The sequence below is a fragment of the Juglans regia genome, unplaced genomic scaffold (assembly GCF_001411555.2).
Source record: "Juglans regia cultivar Chandler unplaced genomic scaffold, Walnut 2.0 Scaffold_7, whole genome shotgun sequence".
Classification (NCBI taxonomy): domain Eukaryota; kingdom Viridiplantae; phylum Streptophyta; class Magnoliopsida; order Fagales; family Juglandaceae; genus Juglans; species Juglans regia.
The window spans coordinates 16,792-33,899 of NW_023361867.1; the positions used below are offsets into that span (position 1 = coordinate 16,792).

The 17,108-nt window shown below is 28.9% G+C and overlaps 2 protein-coding genes across 2 annotated transcripts; both read right to left on the bottom strand.

The window, feature by feature from the left end:
• Nucleotides 1–9,177: 9,177 nt before the first annotated feature.
• LOC118346127 (adenylylsulfatase HINT3-like) lies at nt 9,178–10,206 on the bottom strand. Its single transcript, XM_035687157.1, has 2 exons — nt 9,956–10,206; nt 9,178–9,237 (listed from the first exon to the last, which is right to left on the bottom strand). The coding sequence occupies exons 1-2, from the start codon at nt 10,202–10,204 to the stop codon at nt 9,178–9,180; spliced, it is 309 nt and encodes a 102-aa protein (XP_035543050.1). The 5' UTR covers nt 10,205–10,206.
• A 2,796-nt stretch (nt 10,207–13,002) lies between these two features.
• Nucleotides 13,003–17,066, bottom strand: LOC109021943 (ankyrin repeat-containing protein NPR4-like). Its single transcript, XM_035687158.1, has 4 exons — nt 16,679–17,066; nt 16,499–16,581; nt 14,522–14,584; nt 13,003–13,675 (listed from the first exon to the last, which is right to left on the bottom strand). The coding sequence occupies exons 1-4, from the start codon at nt 17,064–17,066 to the stop codon at nt 13,067–13,069; spliced, it is 1,143 nt and encodes a 380-aa protein (XP_035543051.1). The 3' UTR covers nt 13,003–13,066.
• Between the last annotated feature and the right edge of the window lie 42 nt (nt 17,067–17,108).

Genomic DNA, 17,108 nt, shown 5'->3' on the forward strand with positions numbered 1-17,108 from the left:
AAAATATGTGATAGAAAGAAAATGAGAGATAAATAATTAATAAAATATGTATTTGATGTATGTACAGTAGCCTCCCACTTCAACACTTTCCAAGTATTCTCATACGTTTGAAGTATTCTCATACGTTTGAGAATCTCCACATTAGATTCTCATACGTTTGAAGTATCCTCAATACTTTCCAAGTATTCTCATACGTTTGAAAATACTTCACATGCCAAACAATTTAAAATACTCTCAATGAGATCCACAAACTCACTTCAATCTCTACTCATAACTATTCACAAATATTCTATAATACTTATAACTATTATATATAAATAAATAATAAAATCACAATAATATTTATCACTATTAAATATAAAAAAAAAATCACTATAATATATAAATAAAAAATATTTATCACTATTATATATAAATAAAAAATAAAATCGCTATAATATATAAATAAAAAATAAAATCACTATAATATATAAATAAAAAATATTTATCACTATTATATATAAATAAAAAATAAAATCACTATAATATATAAATAAAAAATAAAATCACTATAATATATAAATAAAAAAATATTTATCACTATTATATATAAATAAAAAATAAAATCGCTATAATATATAAATAAAAAATAAAATCACTATAATATATAAATAAAAAATAACATTACTATAATATTTATCACTATTATATATATATAAATAAAATCATTATAATATTTATCACTATTATATATAAATTAAAAATAAAATTATTATAATATTTATCATTATTATATATAAAAGTAAAATAAAATCACTATAATAAAATCATTATAATATTTATTATTAAAAATAAAATCATTATAATATTTATGAAACCCACACTTTTTCAACTATCTATTCAAAATTTAACAACTCAACATACTTCATACATTTAAACAATTTAAGATATTCTCAATAGAATCTACAAACTTATTTTAATCTCTATTCATAATTATTCATAAATATTTTCAATACTTTTCAAATATTTTTACTGACCAAACGCACCCTTAATCTATGCAAAAAAATGGATACATAGATAAAAAAAAGAGAAAAGATATTTACAATCGTGAATTGCGTAACTGGCGCGTAATCACTTTGAAAAAAATAAATAAAACATGGGATCTACATGAAAAAAATTAATTTTTTAATAGTAGATCCTACTCTTTTACAAAATTATTACGCGGTGATTACGCACTTCACAGTTATATATAAAATTACTCTAAAAAAAAATGGATGCCTTTGGATTTTGTCGTTGTTTTGTTTTTAGTGGTTACAGTGTTCACATTTTTTTGTCAATGTTGCTGCTGTAGTGATGTGATATGTCTGTAACTTCACGTGTTTGGGAATCTGTGTATGCTAATTGGGAATCTTTGAGCTAATTTAACCCTTTTTCTTCCATTTATTTGTGGTCAGAAACTGTGAAGAAAAAAAAAACAAAAGCTGCAACAATATGTTAATTTCAAAGTGATTACTATTTAGTTTGCAAAATGAATGGAAACCTTCAGTCGGCACCTTCATTTAATTTTTAGGGTGTGGCTATTATGCCGCCCCAACTTGACCGTTGGGCTGCTAGCATAAGTTTTTTTTTTTTTTTTTCACATTTTTTTAACATATTTAAATACATTTAAAACATAAAAAAATATATTAATATATTTAAAATCATTTCTTTAATTATTAAATAAAAAAAAATTAATCAACAATCAAATAGAAGTATAAGTTTTTTTTTTTTTTCATCTCATCTCATATTATTATTATAATTTTTTAAAATTTTTATATAAAATATAATAAATAATTTAAAATTTCAATTCAAAATTTTTAAATTTTAGAATAATAATAATATTAAAACATAATATTCTAACAATATTTTATAAAATTTTAAATTTTTATCTAAAATTATCTTATTTTATTACATATGACTATCCCAACCAGCCTGGCTAGCAGTACAAAAAGTTTGAAATCTTAATAGAAAAACCGAAAAGTGAATAAATCTATTAATTGAACTATTTTCTTTCAAAAACTTAGTTTTTAATAATTTTATGTGGGTGTGTTATCACTTTTATTTTTTCTAGTTATAAAATCTTTTAATAAAAATAAATTTATAATTTGATATAGTATATTAAATTATAAAATAAATTTTATTATAAAGTTGATTGAATGCATTTCTCTATTAAACTTGCCTAGTGGTCATATAAATAAACATTAACTTTTGCACCGATGGAATCAATAATAAATGAATAATTATACAAACAACACATTTTACAATATATGATTTAACATAAGAATATTTTTATAAAATAATATTATTGTTATAAGGTAATTTACAAAAATACCCCTCCTATTAAAAAACTTTGTTTCATAAAATGTTGTAAAAATTAAAAGTTGTGTTTATTGGACTCCACCGACATTACTGTTATAAGATAGTAAATATTATTGAATTTATTTATTTTTTAAAATATTTAAACATGTTGAAAGATATGTAAAAGAAAAAAAAACTGCAATTGCAGTAGTGATAGATTGGAAGCATCGGTTGAATTCCATCTTAATTCACTCTCATTATATATAGAAAAACTGTCTGAAAGGATAATGAACTGATAAAGTACATGATAAAGTACATTAAAATTCAATATATCTAAAACTTAGATATATTTGATAAATTATCATTGGATTCATCAAATTTATCTTTAAATTTTGATGAAAAGTACATATTTTTCATATATCTAAAACTTTCTTATCCATAACTCCACATTGAATTCATCAAAATAATAATATAATATTATTTTTTTAATAATAATATTATTTTTTTATATTTTATAATTACACTAATCATATGTTAATTAATAATTTAATTTGATTCTTACATTATTATTATTACAAGACAGTTAGAGATTAAACGTGAATAAAAAGAACCATTGGAGATTAAAAGTGAATAAAAAATAGATTTGATGATTAGACAGTAGCTCTTCAAATTTAAAGAAACCTATACATCCAAACCAATCCTAAGTTTGAGATAGCTCGTATGTTGCTATGGACGAGGATGCTAGAGTTTTGCGTGAATTTACGAGATCGGCAGAGGCTGTTAACTAGCTCCATCGGAAGCAATGATTCTTTAAAATTTTCCTGGGTTTGAAAATTCATTAAAAATTAGAGTGCTTCGTGATTTAATCCGAAGAAAAGGTCTAGAATTTTTATTTTTTCAAAAAACTCGTTTACAAGCTAAAGTAATGGAGTATTGATGGTGCTATATATATTAATTAATCTTCTTGTCTAAATAAACATATATAATTAATTATTCTTGATGTGCGCCAACTTGATTAATTATTTCTTTGACTCCAACGACATTACCTTAGATGTCCATGACCGCCGGCTCTGCTGTAATCATGTACACCTCATCGCGCCTTTAAATTGTGTCATAAAAAATTTCAAATTTTGACATTCCACCCATCGGGATATTTTTTCTAGGGAGCAATTGATTTAACAATCAAATTTTACAATTCTCAATAAAAAATCAATTGTTTTTAATTATTTTCTTTTAATTTCTTGAACTTTCCTAAATGATAATAACTTTTCATTTAAAGGCTCAGGAATTCCAAAAATTAAAAATACTATTTGATTGATAATTTTTAAATAGAACAATGTATCTAAGAAAAACTTACAAAAAAAAAAAATTATTTCTACACCTATCAATTATTGATATGAATAAAATGATTAAATTTTAATTTTTTAAAAAAATTGACAAAATAAATCTTATATGTAAAATTATAAATATGTGTAGTATTAATTTTTTAAATATCATTATCAAAGGGTGTTGTTAATCAAGCACCGAAATATTTCTAAACGTAAAAATCAAGAATGTAAGGTGACCCATAAATGTTTTACGGTTGAAATTTATAATGAATTTAAAGATGGTTCTTTTTCTAGAGTAAAATCTAGAATGTAATAAAGAATTTTAGCAGCTTTAACTCTTAAAAATCACTTAGTCTCGCAGATAATTGTTGGCAAGCCGGAGTCAACTTGACACCAAAAAAGTGAGTTTCATGACAAAATACTAATCCTATTTTTACCGGCGAGAATTGTACAATTCATAAAAAATTTATTTTACAATAATATTAATTATATAATTTAATATATTACATCAAATTACTTAAATTTGTAAATTCTTAGTTTAGACACAAGATGAAAGATGAAATTTTCAAAATTTTCAAAATTTTTTATAATTTTATTTTAAAATATTACTAAAATATAAAACACTTTTCAATTTTAAATAATCTTTAACTTTTTTATCTAATTATTACTTAATAATTTTTCAAACAAAAAAAAAATAATAGAACTTTTACAAATTTTGAAATAAAGCAAAAAAATCAATACAATTTTTTCTAACTTTAAAACAAAAATACTATTAAAAAATACTATTTAAATAATTTGTAAATTGATAATATTTTTATTCAACTTTTTCTATATCATTTCTGAAAACTCGATAAAGATCTTAACTTAAACTATTTTATTATTATTTATAAACTTTTTAGATATCTCAGTGTCCAAATGAACGTTAACAAAATAAGAAGAAAAATAAGAAAGAAAGAAAGAAAAAAAAAGGGAGAGAAGATTCATGTGTCGATAATAATTACGTCCGTTGAAAATTCATTAGTCATTCGGCCCAGACTTCAAATGTTTTAAGGCCTTGAACCTTTATTATTCTTTATCTTTATTATTCTTCATTTCTAAGTGTTTAACTTTATTATTCTTATCTTTTTTAGTCAAAGATTAGCTGTACATATGATGACAGCCCAACTAACTAATTAAGCATCATTATTGCTTCTTGCATGCATGCTGATTAAAAATTAAAATTTGATGATTAGAAATTATATGCTTTTTACTGTTAGAAGTTTTTAATTCCTTTCAACAATTATATATATAGAAAAACTAAATATATTCTAAAATAATAAGAATATAATTTTAAAAACATACATACATACATATTTGAAAAACTCAATAATACTTCTCAATACAAAGTCTTAAAAGCATAGATATTCAAAAAATTTAATAATACTTCTAAGATTTCAATTGAACCGATTAAAAAACCAATCATCTTCATCTAAAAGATGATAATATATACTTCTCAATCCATGGTTACGCCTCCTATATCAAGGTTCAATTTTATTCAAGAAAATTAAGAAGATCAAATGACTGAACCAAGTAATTAACATATATAGAGGGGAAAAGTATATAGTTAGGGGTTAGTGTTAATTAAAAAGATGAAACAACTTCATAATACCACTAATTGTTGGTATTTTTTAATAAATAGTTTTTATCAATAACGTTTCTCTCTTTAAGTTGGTTGATTTTAATGTTTCAGTTGCTCAATTATTTTCTAAATGCTCATTATCATCCGTTTTAACAATCAAGCCGTTTGAACTTTAATTTTATCAGTTAATTTCTTAACGGCTCTTTGTTATTGCTCCCTAAAGTTTCAGCCGTTGGTTTTTCTTTAATATTTGGTAATGGCCAATTGTTCATTGTACCGTTTTTGGGAAGTACGTTACTTTATTTCATCATGTCATTGCCCATTACGAGTGTTTTTGAATTGTTTTTAAATTGAATGGAGGTTGGCATTTATGGGTGGTAAACGTTGGCTTGGAAGGTTATTAAAGTGGGCTTTTATTTTGTTAACGTTGGCCATTTATTTGTGGTTCTTTTTCCGTTTACGTCCTTTTAGTTTTGTGTCACTTTTTTGTCTTATACACTTTATATATATATATATATATATATATATATATATATTTATATGTAGTCTTACGGAGAGTATGTGTGTGGAATTTTTGACAAAAAAATGTGATAAACAAAAATATACTTAATGAGTATATATTTTTGAGAGATTTTTCAGATAAAAGAAAGGTGTTCTTTGAGAAGAGTTTTGAGCTCAACTACTTGTGCAGAGTAGGCTTGAGTCATACGACGATCAGTTGGGCTGTTGTATCCTGGAGGAGTCAAGTCTAGAAGATTTCTACTACACCGGTTAATTTGAGACTTTGCACACCGCAGAGGGCTTGAATCTCTTTAAAGAGAGCGATATTTCCGTGCCTCAGTCCGAACTGGTTTCGATTTAATTTTAATTACATTGTAATTTTTATTATATTATTGTGTATTTCACCAATACTAATTAATGCCCAAGTCAAATCAAACATAAAAATATCAAGAAGTCATGTGCAAACGAAACCAGAAGTAGATTAGATTAAAGCAAACAACCAATTTAAAAGAATGCAAACATTAATCTCAACTACTATTTGTAATGTTTTCTCTGGTCAGATTAAAACAAAACTAAATCACTCTAGCTTTAACCTGCTTTATGAAAGGGCATTGAGAAGTTGGACGTGGCCAAAATAGTCTTGTCTGAAAAATTCTTCTTTTGGTTTCACAAGTCTAGTAACTTGGGAGAAAGGGGGAAAATTGTGAAGGAAAATACTTGACGTAGGAGAAGCGTGAACCATTTTTTGGTAGAAAAAAAAAAAACAAAGTTAAGACGATAACACGCATGAAATCAACCAAAAGAAAAGGGGAAAGAAAAGGAACGGCGTGAGGCTTGAGTTGCAACGGCATGGAGTATGGAGGTGGCGATTGTGACATCGGTGTGGGATGTCGGAGTGGGATAACAGGAGGAGAAATTACAATTTCGTCCCTCACTTTTCAAGGTATTTACAAAAATGTCATTATTGAACATTCCGGACTACACCTGTTCTAGCCAGAGTACTAATAGTCATTATTGTTCCAGCACTTGAAACTCCGGTTGTTCCGTCCGAAACGGAACGGAAACGAAAACATTGGTCACAACAGTGTAATCTTTTGGTATTAAATAAATGCTTTTATTAATACATATTCGTTATTAAATGGATACACATATAAAGATTTTTATTACTTGCAAGTTTGGTGTGTCAACATATTACGCATTGTGGATTAAAAATTGAAATACTAATACTTTTCTATCATTGTGGGATCCGCTTTAGTGTTGTGTTGGGTGTGTAAAGAATTAGACTTGAAATACTAAAAACATAAGCCTATTGAGAATGGAAAAATATTTGCATCAGCTCCACACCAGCACACACTCAACCTATTGAGTGTAAAAAAAAAAAAAAAAAAAAAGTGATGTGAAGTGTGTGCCGGTGTGGGGCTGATGCATAACATTTCCTATTGAGAATAATCAATATTACAACTTAATAATAATAAAATTTTAATTTTTAAATAAATTCAAAACAAGTTAAAACAGGTTGATTTCATGTTAAGCAGATTGACCGGTTATTAACCTGTTTATAAATCGTGTCTTAGCAGGTCAACCCGTTAATATCAAACTCAAATCTGGTAATTTCGTGTCGTATTCGTGTTGGGTTTACGGATCGTGTCACATATTGTCATCCCTACTTTTAAGGGTATTAGGTTGGCATAATTTAATAATAAAAAAATACTTGATCTAAAAAAGTTTTATAAAAAAGATTTACATATAAGCATGAAGTATTACATCTATCGAATTGTAAATATATTTTTATTATAAAATATAGATTTTTTAATTAAGATTTGTGTGTACCCTAGCCTTAATATATATACTTCTCATTCAATAATTGTCTATTGCGTACGAGACAATAAGATCGCGGATGCCCAAAGAATTAATGTGAACAAAAGCCTTGGAAATCATTGGGAGGGAAGAAAAAAGGCTCCCTTATCACCGATTTTTCCATTTAACAGAAAGGGGAAGGCGCACATTCACTCAAATAAAATCTATTTAGCTTTTAAAAGTATGCATAAAAAATAAAATGAGATCGTGGTTCGTCTCCCAACATCTTTAGTACATGGCAAACAGACACAGAATGGCAATATGGATTCCAACTGTTAATAGAAATATTTGTAGGAGATGTCCCGATATCGATATTTGGACAATTATTATGTTTTTTCCTCTTTTTTTTTTAGTCTGTGCGTCCGTTGGTAATAATTTCTTTGTAACCTACTTAATTATTAAGAAATATTTGTGGTTGAAAGAAATTGATCATATCGATTTTGATTTCTGCCTTTAATTCATACATTTCCTAATAAATTAAATACGGAAATATTTAATGCTTTATTTTGTTGATTAGTTCATCATCATCACCCAAACCATCAGAATCAAAGCTGAAAATTAAACTTTATAATATGAGAACCAAGCTTTGAATTAACTTATGCAAAGTACTAATTGTTCGTATATATATATTCACTCGATCGAAAACATTAAATGAAGGTATAGCTTCTGTAATTTTTGTTATGTTCCTCTTTTTTGTAGTTATATATGCATATACAACCATTTTTATAACTATTTTTTAAAATTCTTTGTAAAATGGGCCGGAAAAGCTTATGAACGGAAACTCAAAATTAAAAAATAAATTAATTAAAAAGACGCAAATTATCACCACTTTGTTCTTTTATTAGAGAACAAAGATGATCCTTCTATTACAATTATGATCAATATAAATATATAGGAGGAAAATTATTAATCATGAAAATTAAGGAAAGATATCGACAAAATAGGAAATAAATAAAATGATCTGCTGTCCCGATAATAATTAAGCAATGCAAAAGGTACTGCTAATAATGGAAGAGTAGCAATAATTGAGATAGTTTTACCACTGGTTCCTTGCTGGAGACCAAATCCTCCACCGCTTCATAAAATCTTCGAGAGAATAATTTTCACAACCAGCTAGCTAGCGCGTTAATTTCTACTCGTACGTGTCCTTCATGGGTTGTAAAACAGTTGTACGTGTTTATAAGATTATCCTTTTGTATTATTTGTTTTTTCCTCAATTATCTGCAGTAATAACATTGTGCTAATTTTGAATGATTTTGAGTAAAACAATCAGGATTGAAGAGACAGCATAAGTGCTAGCATGGTATACTACAGACTGAGTATACTTAGAGATTTACTTTAAGATCTCCATTAGGTAGCGCTTAGGGAAAAAGTGAAACTCTACAGCAATATCCCTAAGAGTTACTTCATGATTAAAACAGTATGGCATTGGTATGTATGCTCATAAAAATATGTGGACTAAGTTGAGGGGTGAACATTAAACCACGGTGAACCCCAAAGTAGCACGAAACACACCTAACAATAGAATGATTAATTGAACCTTGGATGCATGATACCTTACACATGACTTAGAGGACTTGTATCCAATATGCATAGGCACGCATCATCTTCATAGAGCTGTGAGAATCAAATTCAACAAAGTAACAAAAAGTGGAACCAAAGTGAATAGAGAATGTATTTTCACATCATAACATGTGATGAAGAGATCACACCTTCAGTTCATGCTGAGCATAAGATTAGGTCTTGAGTCGCGTCCGCAGGCTATACTAGTTTTAGCAACTACAAGTGCTTGAAGCATCAAAAGTCAAGAAACTTGCCAACTTTTCCAAACGTTTGATGTTCTTTAGAAAACTCTGATTAAGCATATTAAAATTCCTATAGGGGACTTAGGGTTCAAAATCTTATTCTTCCCCGCTTCACAAGAAAAACTTCTTAGTAATAATTAATAGTTAGCGGTTTGCCAGCAAATAATCAACAATATTTTCTCAAAATGCAGAAAAACGTAAGAGGATTTCTCAAAATGCTTTGAGATACTACCAGGAGACTCTTTAGTAACAAAAATAATAAGTAGGCAAATGTTTGGTAACTAGGAAAACGTTGGACAAGGAAAATACGTATATGCGCACGACAAACAGATATTCAATATGTGTGTGTTTTATATTTACACATAATTTCAATTACCAAATTGTCTTCACAACTTAGCTCTCTGCATGCAAGCTCTCCAAATTGCGAAACCCAAACCACGAAAAACCTTGAAAATAGCATTTCAATTTTCTTCCACTCTTCATGAATTTTCTCAGCATCCAAACGAAAATGATCAAATAAGCCGAATTACCTTGAGAGCTGGTGATTCACCGCATACAATCTTGCAAAAAACACAGTCGTTTTGTTGAACCTTCTTCTGAGAATCACGCAACCGCTTAGTCTCATCCGAATCAGAAGCGCAATAGGAAAAGGAGAGGGTTGAAAAAAGTGGGATGGGAGTCCGACCCCGAGGCTGACTGGAACCGAGAGGGCAGATATGGGAAGAGAGAATGGCGAGCCTCCGTGCCTCCATGTCAAGCGAAACCGAACCTTCTGACATAATCAATGGCTGTGGTTGTGGCTATGCCCATGATTTCCAAAACTTTCTAAAGTGAGATTCTGATCTGAGAAGGTAGAGAAACAAACCAAAACCGTGGGTTTTTCCTCCTTTATGTTTGAGTATTCAGTAATTTCTTGAGAGGATGGAGGTTTAGCGTGGCCGTGGTGGCGCTGTGGTCGAGATAGCCCTGCTTTGCTTTATTATCCATACGACGCACGTCATATAAATAAAGCAAGTTTGCCGCTATGTACAGTCCCATTCGGAGGACTCCTTTGCAAGCCTATGCTCGTGTGCACGTGTGTAGCATGTGAATGACTAAACTACCCCTAGTTCATATTTCAGAAACAAAACAGCAAAAATTATGAAAAATCGAAAGCCGTCTCGTCAGTCTCCGTCCTCTGCCCATCGACGGCCTCCTCCACCATTGACGGAGTTGCATACTCCACTACCTATCGCCGGCCTTCTCCACCTTTGACGGAGTCACAGTGGTCTTGTCCTCCACTGTCCATCGACAGAGCACCTAAGTGGGTCTAAGTGGGTACTGGCGAGAATAAAGCAACTGCAATTCACATATTAGGAAATATGCGGTCTAAGTGGGTAAGTTCTTCTATACTACCCATAATAAATGCAGCCAATTCACCTTTTCGGATCATTCTGATCAACTTTGAAGCTTTAGTGGAAGCAAGAATTTATTAATTCATAAGAAAGACAAGAACGTCGATTGAATAAAAAAGAGAGGGAATATCCACTACGGCCATATCCATGGCGGTGAGCTTAGAAAGCTTAGAGAAGCCAAAGAAGCGCGAGCGCAGATGCCGAGACTCATTACGGCCATATCTACTACATTTTTCCTATCTCGGCCTGCTCCTACAATACCAGAGAGAGAGAGAGAGTCCTCAGTATAGGGCTGAGCAAGGAGAACTTGATTTGAGAAGGAGATATTGACTTGGGCTAAGGAAGGGGATGAGACAGGCACTTTTTCACTTAAATGTAACGATTCGTTTTGAAAACACGTAGGGCGTGTGCACGCAGTCCTCGAAAAGAGACTGCAAATAGAATTTTGCTTATTTTAAAGTGAAGAGAGTTTTGTGTTGTCTTTCGATCATTAGCCGACGGGTTTCGCTGGCCGGTCGAGAGTTCCGATGTCCAATATAGTTTTGATAAGCAAGTATTACACGATTAAATGAGTAATGATATATATAAATTATTTTATTAGAAAATTTTATACACCACATTATCATTTTACTTTTATCTTATTATACAGGATGTAACACATTTATGACATTAGATAATCTTTTATTAGATAATCTTTTATTATTCAATGACAATAAATATGTCATATATTACATAATGCAATGAAAATGTGATGGCAGTGTGGTGTGTTGCTATTTTTTAATAAGATAGTATTAGTTAGCAATCCATCTATTTCTTAGTTTCGTTTGAATTTTTCATTTTATTGTAATTTTTTATATTATTATTGTGTATTTTCTATAATGATGTATAATATTGCTCTTTTTTATACAATTATGCTTCTAAGTTGATGACATTATGTAAAACGATATTTTTTTTATAAGTTATTTTATAAAAACATCTATAATATAAAATAAAATTGTGTAGAGAATTATAAAAATAATTGTATAATCATTTTTCTAACTAAAAAGAGTTACATTGCTGTTTAATTAAATATAGACTAGACAGGTTCATCTTTGTCACTACTAAAGGGTAATAAACATTGTGGAATGGTGACAAGGAGTAGGGGTACGCATTTGAATATAGTTGTGCAATATTATGCGTATATTGATTTTGAAATTGACTTATTTTGTTGTCACTTCAATTGTAAAAGTTGTTCAAAAAAGAATTGATATCCATCAATGCCGAATATAGATCTTCCAATGAAACGACCCCAATGGGAGTCTCCTTTTGGTACGATGTATTTTACTACCCCAAGCTTGAGCTTATTTAAGAGCTAATTTAGGCCTCATTTAGTTATATAGATAAAATGATATTATAAATTTATGAATAATATTGAGATAATTTGTGAATAATAATAAAATTATTTGAGTTAAGATATTTTATAGAGTTTTTAAAAATGATATAGAAAAAGCTAAATAAAAATATTATAAAGTTACAATATTGTTAAAATATAATTGTTTAATATAATTTTTGTTTTGAGATTTGAAATAGTTTAATTATTTTTATGTTTTATTTGAAAGTTTAGAAAAATTATAATGATTAGATAAAAAAGTTGAAAATTTAAAATTTAAAATTTAAAATTATTTGTATTTAAATGGTGTTTCAATATTGAGATGAGATGAGATGAAATGGATTGAGATAATTTATTGAGTCCTTTAGAAGAATGAGATGAGATGAGAATTTTGTGAATAGTAGTAAGATGATTTGTAAATAGTGATAAGATACTTTGAGTTAAGTATTTTTTAGATTTTGGGAAATGAGAGAAAATGTTGTAATGATTATAAAGTTGTTAAGTATTAATTTGAAAGTATTTATATTTGAGTGACGTTTGGGAAAGAGATGTGATAAGATGAAAATTTTGATATAGAAACTTTTTCCAAACAAACAGTTGTATCAAAGAAGATCTAATTCATTTTTCCCACTCTAAATTCTCAAATTTGAATATAAAATTTTAGAGATTTAAATCATTTTTCCTTTGAAAGAATAACTACCTACATCATAAAAAAAAAAAAAAAAAAAATCAAACTCCAATAAAATTATATTGTGTGAACAATAGGAATTACAAAATATGTCACATAAGTTCAGATATTTGTTTCAATGAAAAATAATCATCAATTCTGCTTAGTCTGCCATATATTAATACAACATTACAACAAATAAGATAAAAAGTTAAAATGAACGTTTCATTTTTCTATCAAAGATGCCTATTCTATAGGTTGAATTAAACATCTCAACAAGAAGGCGAGATTGCATCACTACAAATAGAATAACGGGAATACCAGCCAAACCAATAATAGGAACGACGATTTGGTATTTTCCACATAACATAAGTAAAAGAGCAGTAGAAAAGGCTATCATCATAGTTGCAATAGAGAAGAAGAGAGCGAAAAGGCCTATAATCATCTTTCTGGGCAAGGATTTATGAAAGTCTTCTTCTGCATAACGTGATGTAAGTATTCCTAAAAACATTAATACTGAAGTCGTGGAAGAAAATAGCGACAGAGAATCAGCTACTATAAAGAGTGTAAAAAGTTTGTCATGCACGAGGATTGGCATGCCTGTATCTTGATTGTTACCACCAGGAATGGTAAATGCTGCCGCGAACATAATGGTAATGATGAGAGCCCCGACCACTGTACAAGAAGTTGCTGTGTCTTTCATCCATCTTTCTCCCTCTTTTCTCATTTTTTGGTGGTCTTTCGTAAACAATTGTCCGGGAGTCAAACCATCTTTGTTTAAAGTTTCCTTAAAAGAGGGAGGGCATATGCTTTCCACCACCTACATTTATTAAATAAAAATATGAGGAAAAAATGGCAACTAGAATATTGCAAAAGAATTAGCCATCATCATTAAACAAACTGAGACTATCATCAATCTTTTGGCTTTTTGAATAAGAAATTTTGTTGTTTTGATTTTTATACAATCATATTTTTAATTTAGGGTATTTTTGTAAAAAAATATTATTTTATAACTTATTTTATAAAAATGGCATTCATTTAAAACATGAAAGTTTAAAGAATTGTAAAAATAGTTGTATACATGTCAGTTTCTTTTTTCAAATTTGTATTTTATTTCTTCAGTTTAATCTGTTTATTAGATTTCCGTATTGAAAATTTGACAGTAAGAATTTTAGCTTTCTTATAATAAAGACATGCTTAGTAGCAATCTTGTGACACCAACAAACAAAGAATGCAAAAACAAAGTTATTCTATATATAATAAATATAATACTTGTAGATCAGTGGTTGAAGTTTCTAATTAAGATTATTCCATAGTAGAGTTCTTAAAATCATAAGTACCACTGTTTTGAAGTTAAGTGATACAGATTTTTCCACCCCACATTCCCTTATACATTAATGTAGGGGAATTAAAAATTAATATTAGAAATAAATTTGGTAAGAAATGCAGATTTTAAGACATATTAAAGTAAAACAAATGGGCTAAAGCCTAAAGGTCACGAGTTCTTGCCTAAAAAATTGAAAGGTTTTTTATACAGACATTACATGGTACTATTGTTGTTCTCCTTTCTCTATTTGAAAATCTATCTCTAGATCTAGATTAGTTTAAAGAATGTATGGTCGAGAGCAAAATAATAAAGCAGCAGAGAGAGATGGATGGAGCTGACCTTAAACCATTGAACTTCTCTTTGCATTTGCAAAGCTGCTCCTCTTATATGATCGATAGCAGTATTTTATATTACCTTCCCTGCCATATGCAATATTATATTGTCGGATTTATCTATCGAATTTAGTAGAGCATTCTTCTTTTTCGAGTTGCATATAAGGCTAAAGATCCTATGTTGACGATATAGGATGACCCAATGGAATATGCTCTTTCTTTCATCAACATCAGCCCACATCAAAACATCTGGATTTGCTTTGACTATATGACAAACAAATTCAAAGTTCCCTCTCTTGATAGCACCGATCACTGCTCGCGTAATAATATTACGATCATGTCGATTTCTTTGGCTTTCTTGACACATAAGGATCATAAGTTGTCGGAATTGAGCTTGTTCCAACTTCATTTCATATAAACGCTTGAATCCTGTATAAGTAATTTGGCAATTACGAAACATTAATGCATGCTGGCCGGTTAATTTATAAGTTGGATGAAACAATAAATGATCAAGAATAACAATTTTTTATAAAAACTTATTCAAAAAAGTAAATGGATGCAATTAAAATTATACCCATAGATCAGCTCCCACTGCAAATTAAGTAAAACCAAAACTTGTTCATCTTTATTAATTCCGACAGAAAAACGAAGCTGTCAAAACTTTGATTAACATTAATTAATGTCAGGAGTCAAAAAATTCAAGGGAAAGAAATTAAGTTTAGGTACCTGATCCGATATTTTTTTCTTCACCAAGATTTTGAATGTTCAAACGGAATTGATCGACAGCACGATCTAATGAAACGTGTATACCTTCGGCCACCAAAAAACAAAAAAGGCAAATAAAAGCCAATTGCAAGTAATAATATGGCATGCAGTATAATTTTTAATCTTATATATCTTGAAGGAGCAAATTAAATTCAAGCAACATGCATGTACAGTAAGACTATGATTTCCTCTTATATTCTTAAATACTTGAAAATATTTTCATTATAAAGGTAGAAATAATAATATAAAATAATAAGTTGTATGAATTAGTTATTTGACTTAATTCGAGTTGTATTTTTTGTGAAAGTGATAAGGGTTTTAAAAAGTATATATGTTTGGATGGTGAAGTGTTTTGAAATGTTAATGTTTGGAGGCCGGAGAAGTTTTTTGAGTTTTTAAGAAAGCTTGTCTTGATTTTTGTATTTTTTGTTTTAAATCACGAAAAGAATGCTAATGATTAGATGTAAATTATTTAATAATAATGATACACTTATAATTATTTTATAATATTTTTACAACTTTGTTATAATAGGACGGTAATTATGTCAAAATCTGAAATTCAAATATGTTTAGTATAATTATAAAAGATGTATAAAAGTAAGATTATTTTTTAGAAATTTCAGTTTTACGTAAAAAGACCCCAATTAATGGAAAAAGCTGCTAAGAGATAAAACAAAGAAGAATGCTAGAGTCACCGCCGGGGCCGTTGGAGCTCTCGTTGGGTTCTAGCATGTATTTTTTTATGTATTTTTTTAATTCTGTTTTTATATAAATTTTTTTAACAATTTTAAATATTTTAAAAAAATTAAAAAATAATTCACAACATTATTAAAAAATAATTCCTTAATCATGAAGTAAAATAAAAAATCATAAAAAAAAATATTAGTGTTCCTGTTGGGATTTTTTTATTTTTTTATTTTACTTCATGATTAAAAAAGTATTTTTTAATGATTTATTTTATTTTATGATTAAAGAAGTATTTTTTAATGATGTTCTAAATTTATTTTATTTTTTAAAATATTTAAAATTGTTAAAAAAATCTATATAAAAAACAACTAAAAAAAATATATGAAAAAACACATGAGCGGGAGCCATGGTGGCTCTTGCATTGTCATAAAACAGAAGGGTGGTACTAACAGTGATTGTAGATCCATTGTTTCCAAAACACCATCCCTTTTCCACTCAGCTCGAATGCGTTAGTCGAATTATAAGCTAATACCTCCAAAGGGTAGACATGTGGTGATTGATGGTCCAAGGCAAAAGCCAAACTAGGACAACGCTTCATTAAATCCAAAGCCATATCTGTCATACGTAAGTGCATATATCCAATTAATTAATCCAATCACCAGAAATTACGGCCAATGAATGGTTAGAAGAGAATACATTAATAATTTGTTACCTAAATCTCCGTTATAAAAACAACGGTTAAGAAGTGAAGCACCATGGCAGCCTTGATCTTCCTCCAGATCGTGGATTGGAGTTTGAGAATAGAGATAGCGAGCCAATTCTGTATGCCCAAAGCCCAAAGCCAGAGAAACTGGAAGTTCATTTCGACAATTTCTAATGCTGAGCACGTTCTTGTTCTTTCTAATCAGACACTCTGCCATCCTGCGATTCCCACTAATAGTTGTCCAATGTAGAGCTGTACCGCCTTCATTAAGCATTGCCAAATCATGTTCCGAAATCATATTGACCAACTCCTCCACTATATGTTCCTGTTCAGCATCACCGCTTCGCACAGCCTTGAGTAAGGCCGCATAATCATCCTCCCTCTCTGGCCCTGGCATGCATATATATTATACATTATAATTGATATGGTTTTTGATCTC